At 38.9% G+C, this 6,848-nt stretch overlaps 2 protein-coding genes across 7 annotated transcripts in view; one reads left to right on the top strand and one right to left on the bottom strand.

The window, feature by feature from the left end:
• Nucleotides 1-1,179, top strand: part of dpp7 (dipeptidyl-peptidase 7) — a 21,246-nt gene extending 20,067 nt beyond the window's left edge. The window contains exon 14 of the mRNA XM_032511951.1: nt 1-1,179. This exon is cut by the window's left edge and continues 272 nt beyond it. The gene's annotated coding sequence lies outside the window, so the exon portion shown is untranslated.
• Nucleotides 1,036-6,848, bottom strand: part of man1b1b (mannosidase, alpha, class 1B, member 1b) — a 46,828-nt gene continuing 41,015 nt past the window's right edge. For 5 of the 6 annotated variants that reach the window (XM_032511946.1, XM_032511945.1, XM_032511950.1 and 2 more), the window contains 3 exons: nt 4,565-4,759; nt 4,140-4,271; nt 1,036-3,494 (listed from right to left, as the gene is read on the bottom strand). In XM_032511946.1, the coding sequence (XP_032367837.1) occupies nt 3,288-3,494; nt 4,140-4,271; nt 4,565-4,759 (534 nt within the window). In that variant the 3' untranslated portion in view covers nt 1,036-3,287. The remainder of the gene's footprint in view (nt 3,495-4,139; nt 4,272-4,564; nt 4,760-6,848) is intronic. The other variant, XM_032511949.1, reaches the window with a different exon arrangement.

Genomic DNA, 6,848 nt, shown 5'->3' with positions numbered 1-6,848 from the left:
ACATAAATATGAAGAACACAGACACTGTTTTAAAACGCAGTACAGTCGCTGCTTCCTAAAACAGTAAGGAAAGCTGGCAAAAAAATAGCAGAAGCTTTAAATGTGTATATCGCACTTATCAATATCATGTCCCCGTCACTCAGGCACAAGATCTGACCAGAATTACACTTGTGCTTTCCAAAAACTGTTGATGCGTTAGTCTATTATTCCAGTTCAGCAACCCTGGCAGTGGGAAGCTTTTGTTTGATTTTATTTAAAAATGTAATTCAATTTGATCTGCACATTGGCAACACACGGCTCTAGAAGCTGACAAAGATACGTTATAAACTCCACTGGAAAGCTATATTTTTCATAAGAATACCCATCAGGGAATGTTAACGGGGTTGTCTGTCTCTAAATGTTTTAGCTTTTCTGAGCGTACCTCTCTCTGTGCACCACCGGATCTTCTAAGACGGTGACACTTTTCATTGGTCAGTAGGCGGTGCTTTTACACGGGTTGATCTCTAATCTCATAACCTGCTTAGGGTTAGGGTTTTAGCATAAGTTACCACGGTAATTTAACCCGGTAACAAGTGATCCACCATTGTGATACGCAGGGAAATCTTAAAACTAAATAATTAGTGACATTTTGCCTGCTCTTTAACATGTTTCCAAATTCTAAATAGGCAATAGCATTAGAGTTGCAGTTTGGCAGATAACATCGAACGAGAGTCATAACAATTTTGCTTTATCCGACCAAAAGTCCGAAGTCCAATATATTACAAAAGACTAACCAGTATTTATTCAGTTGAGAAACTGGAACCAACAATAATTGTTTGTCATTTTTGGAGGGAACTACTAGAACTGTTGAGTTCTTGTAAATTATAGAGTGTGGTCTAGACCTACTTTATCTGTAAAGTGTCTCAAGATAACTCGTTATGCTACATGATACTATAAATAAAATTAAGAAATTGAAATCTCTGGGTTGAACCTGACGTTACCTCGTTAACACCAAATCTTGCTTTGTAGTACTGGTTTGCTTTGTTTCAGGAGTCCATAAACACAAATATTCAGTTTCTGTTCAATAAAATCTTTAATTTCTAATTTTTTACAAAATTAAAGCTGATCCAGCATTTATTATGCACCATGTGACAATTCATTTTGAATGTTTCAAATTAAAAAAAGAAATCTAGATAATGACTGTATTGTGATGTGTGCACCCTTCTATTAAAAGAATTCTGCTTGGTGGATGCAACTAAAATAGTAGTGAATAACTCAAGACTTTAAAACCCACACTGGTAAAATTGCTTTCAAAAGCACTAAAAATAACTCCTTTGTCAGTTTTTCCCAAAAGCAGTGGCTTTTGAGAAATGGCTTTTCATCGTTACAACCCCAAACAAAATCAACCACCAGGGTCGATTATATTTTCAGCATATCTTTGGCTCAGGAATGATGCTGAAATACATCCAGGAAAGAAGTCACTCAGAGCCCTTGAAGGCAGGATTTAAATACACACTGGTAGAGATTAGCATTATCTAAACTAATGATTGCTTTGAAGGACTGCTGGAAAAATATAAATCCTTATTGTTTCATTGTAAAAATTTGTCATATTTGCAGTGGACCATATACTGTACCAGACCAGCAAAGTATGTACAAGAAATAGCTTGAATGTATAGAAATGGACATTTACAGCCAGTTAACAGTTGTCTTTTAAATGTTGTATGAAGCAACATTGAAGGCACATGTGGAACACCAAGGGAACCATACAACACTACCAAAAAAATTACACAGAATATACAAATTAGTTTGGTCTCAATACAAATTCATAAAGTTCTTGAAATCAACAAATACAGTTACAATGTAAACTAGTAACATTTACAGGAATGACTGCAAGCTTATCAGAAGCTGCTACTACTACAAAAATGCACAAAGAGCTATTGTATTAACATAGCTGCAATTACACCTTTCAATATACACTACAAATCAATACAGTATGCTACATTCATATTTAAAATATCACCATTTCTCTCACTTGAAAGACAAACATTACCTTAACAAGGATAATGACAAAAGAAGAAAAAAATGGAACATCAGCGAAAAGTGCAGCTGCTCAGCACAATTTGTTTTTAACATTGATGCCAACAACCCATTGCTGTTAACATAAAACAAAAGCTCCGAGGTTCATAAATTAATCTGCTGCTTGGCAACAACTGGAATCAGACCAAAGTTGGTACTGAGTAGAGAGTGATGCTGCATTCATGTCATGGAAATAACAGGAAAATTCTGAAGATCGTATTTGCCAGACTTCAGTTTTCTGTAGGATCGTGAGTTTATTAATCACATATTTTCAAGTTTTCAATTAAAGCAATGCAATGAGAAAGACAGGAGCAAAGCAGAAATAAGGAGAAGGCAATATGGACCAAATCTATTTATCATGACATCGTACATTTTCTTAAGTCACATTTCCTGTGTGGCATGAATACAGCATGGGACAGCAAATACATGGACCGAGGGCAAGCTCAAGCCCCGTTAGGAGGTTTGGCTTTATTTCCTGTTTTCAAGCAAAGGATGGCAGACATCTGAGGAATGTTCTAGCCAGAGCACTTAATGACTATATTACACACAGTGTGATTAGGAATTGAGCTTCTTTTGTAGCTGCAACAGTTGTAGGTGCAGTAGGCAGGGAGTGGCTTCAGTTCAGACAGCTGGTGGCTGGATGCTAAAGAAGCAACCAGCCTGCTGTCTCTCCCAGCACTGTTCAGTAAGACATCAGCCCCCAGCAGATACAGGCTTTGCTTCATAATGGCTTAAAAAACTGTTTCCACTTTAATAAGGATGTAATGCAAGGGTTAAAAAAAGGATTTTTTCTTTGATAATTTTTGTTAGAAAGAGAATGTGCAAAGTATAAACCATGAGCAGTCTGAAACTGAAAATATCAGTTTCAGCTCCCAAACACCAGTTTCAGTCCAACCTAACGCTTCTTCCCATCACGGTAACGCGATTAAGACACCTTTGATTCAAGTCACAATCAGGTTTGTCTTCAATGCTGATGGCTGGTCAGGAGGGCACAAACCTTCCACTGCTTCTCCAGAATAAATAGCATATATAAACACAGCAAATCACTAATTCGATCTGTAAAAAGGAATCTTTTCCATTTGTGGTCTGTGTTCAGGGTGGTTGTGGTTTTGACAACATTCAGAGACAAAAGACATAGATATTATCTTGGTGTTAGACCAACCCTGAGATGTTTGTGTTTATAAATGCAGTTTTGCATCTGTCATTTGAAGTCCTGTGTGTGTGTGCGTGTGTCATTCGGTGGAGGGCCATATAGGCAGTGGATGAGCTTCAGTGTTGAAGACATACTGGTCTAGGCTGATGAGGTTGGGATCGTCTGAGAAGAGGAGGTACAGATATTTCAGGGTCTCTCCCAGAAAGAAGCTCTCCATCTTGTCTCGGGGGCTTGGGTAGTCCGGGTCACGGACGTTATTGATGGAGGTGTAGCCACCGGAGGAAACCTGAGAGAAAAGACACAGGGATTTGTCCACATTCACACAATCCATTCACTCTATCTTAGAACAGGGGGTTATTTACTAAACCCTAAATAGTTATTAATCAATGTTGAAAAAAATGTAGTTTTTTTCTGACACATAAGATGTAAATGGCAACAGTCACAGTTGAAGTGATTGGAATAAACAGCCTTTAAATAACTTGATTTGTATAGCACATTTCAGCAACATGGCAATTTAAAGTGCTTTACATAAATAGTTAAAGAACAGTTAAAAACAATTCTAAATATAACTTACAGATTCTTTAAGAGTGAGGGGTATTTGTGAGGAACTTGGAGATAAGGTCTTTTTATAACTTTTGTTTTTTCTTTTGACCAGATTATCAATCAAGGTTTTTAAGAAGGCTTAATTAATAAGTGTGTGATTGGCTACATACTAGCCAATTTTCCATATACAATTGTCCTTACTTATGCTCTTTAATTTATTTTCCATGGTGTGTATGCTGAATGTGGCTGTGTAATATAAATGAATGATATTACCAACCCTTATCAGGTGAGTAGTACCCAGGCTGTTGATGGGATTTGGTTCTACAGAGGCCCACCTAATACTTACATCATTTGATTTAGACAGATCAGCGGCCTTCATTTTACTGACCTTGGTGTACTTGTTAAAGTTTTGGAGAATCTTCCAGCCCCACTCCCGGTACTTTTGGTCCTTGGTGAACCTGTACAGGTAGAAGAGACTTTCCACCGTCTCTGGTCGAAGGAGGTTGTGCCTGTCTGCGAGCTATCATCAAAGTGCATACAACGGTGAAATGTAAAGAATGAGCCACATCACATTTTAAACAGAATGCTTAAACCTTCCTAAACCTTTGCCCAATTGTTTACTGTCACATTCTTCATTTGATTTACTGTTAAACATTTACCCTAACATCAGTGGGAAGTTTGGGTCACATTTACTTTCTTTCCCAGGCATTTAGGAAATGCCCTGATCCAGAATTATACAAAATTAGTTTGTAGGTTCAAGATTTGTTTTTTGCACAGGACACCGCAGCATAATGACAACCGGACTGTCCTTACCTTTACTTCGATGTCCCGGGTGCTGCCTTGATGCATGTTGAAGTGGACAATCTCTGGACTGAGGCCTGTCTCCATTTGAATGTACATCTGGTAGCAGGTCTCCATCAGCTGTTTGGCCAGATCCATGTGATCAGCAGGCAGGCCGTTGTGTGCCCCAAGAGCAAGCGTGCCCGGCAGAAAACACACTAGATGGTCCTTGAAAAACCCAGAGTACATTAACAGACAGCTGTATTAACAGAACCATTCAGGTCCTCTATACCACCCTGAATTAGGAGTTTATAAATTAATGATGATTAACTTAACAATTAACTTGAATACGGTTTCATCTCTACAGCTTCCTAGTTGATCAGTTATCTTCATCTCTTAGATTAATGACAACATGGACATTAGCAATCAACACTTAAAACACCCATATTATGCTCATTTTCAAGTTCATAATTGTATTTTGAGGTTTAGAATACATCACTTTACATGGTTTCATTTTCCAAAAACACCATATTTTTGTACCGCACATTGCTGTAGTTTTCACAGTGTGTTTAGGTCTCTGTTTTAGCTACAAAGTGAGACATCTCACTTCTATACTATCTTTGTTGGGACTCCCACATGCACAGTAGCTCGGTAAGATCACATCAGCTAGATAACTCTTTCTCAAACTTTGGTCAGTACAACGCAGGATTAGCTGGGAGAATTCTTCTAAACAAGGCACACTTTTGGAATACCTGCAGAACAGGGACATGGAAGTTGTTCTTTTGTAGATTATGGTGAACTTGTGTGTGTTATAGCAGTGTTTTTCCATTGAGAATGAGCTAGCATGCTAGTGCTAGCATGTGCTACTCTTAGCCACCTTGTCTCAGCTAGTGACATAGAAAGCCGTGGAGCTCACCCGGAAACTGAAGGCAGAGGACATTCAGAAACCGTATCTCACTCAAAACAGCATGGACGGTTTTTTTCCCCAAGTTTGTGTGCGTGTGGAAGCACCAGAGACACAAAATAACACCTCAAATCCCGTAAAAAGTGATTTTTTTCATAATATGGGCACTTTAAATTAAATTACATACACTAAGCTCATAAGTTTTGATGTTTTGTTGTTATAAAATTCTGAAATTGATTATTATTTTCTTTCTGTTTAGGCAAAAACTCCCCCCAAAAAAGAAAAAAGAAATTCTCAGAAGTGCCGTTTTTGTTTCAAATGTCAAGTTACACCTGAGACATGCCAGAAAACTAGAATGGAGAAACCACACATAAAGCCCACAATCCGGGGATGATGTGTGTATTTGCTAGCTGTGTGTGTGGCCTTGATTGTCTGTGCTTATTTGGTGATTTAATCGGTTGTATTAGTCGGTCAATGGATTTCCTATTGAATTCCGATGTGACGGTTCTTATGCAGTTTGAAAGCTTTATAAGCTGTAGGAGCTAGATATAGTCTTATATTATTATAATTGGGTCCTGCAGTGTTGCTGGCTGTAGCAATAGGGATATCATCTGTTCATCAGTTTAGTTGAGAATGAAAGGGCAGGAGGTGACAGGGGAATCATTGGACTGCTGTTTATAGCCTTTGTATGCTAACCCTACGCCCTTGAAACATCTAGGATGGACAACCTTGTTTCCAAATAAAACTACAAAACGCAGGCAGTGGATCTGCCATTGACAGCCAGCGCTTCGGACAGGTTGGTCAACAGGAGGGAACATGAAAATCAATTTGGATTTGACAGGGTAACAGAAGGTTTACAGCTAAAGCGTGAGTTATACTTCTGCGTAACATCAACGCCATGGCTACGTACGTAGGTGGAGACACAAACCTACGTCGGACCCTACGCCGTAGCCAGATGTGCACTTCTCGAAAAATTTAAGTACATGTCGTGGGGACGCACGTTGGGGCTTGGTAGAGTTGCATTTCCCCCTACTCATTTCCTGGTTCTGGAGGCTTTGAAGGCTGGTTGCTGGATGTTCAAAGTGAAAGATCATAAATAAAAGGAAAGCACTCCAATTTGATAGTTTATTGCCACATGTAGGGCTGCACAATCAATCAAATTTTAATCAAGGTCACAGAGGATAGAGTAACGTGAGGAAAATTCAACAGATACCTGTTGGTTATACGTTGGCCACAAGGTTTACCAGTTTACTAGTCAACGGAACATTTTGTCCCGTCTGTGTTGTTTTTCAGACAGCAGCAGTGACCAGTGCTAGTTTGTGTCTGTTAGCTCACAGGGCTCTAATGCGCGAATAATATTTTTCCTCTAGGTTGCACCGGTGCACCTAATGTCCTTGCATCCGCTGCCTCTCC

Source organism: Etheostoma spectabile, unplaced genomic scaffold, assembly GCF_008692095.1.
Source record: "Etheostoma spectabile isolate EspeVRDwgs_2016 unplaced genomic scaffold, UIUC_Espe_1.0 scaffold559, whole genome shotgun sequence".
Taxonomy (NCBI): Eukaryota; Metazoa; Chordata; class Actinopteri; order Perciformes; family Percidae; genus Etheostoma; species Etheostoma spectabile.
This window is presented reverse-complemented; position numbering and strand designations above follow the sequence as displayed.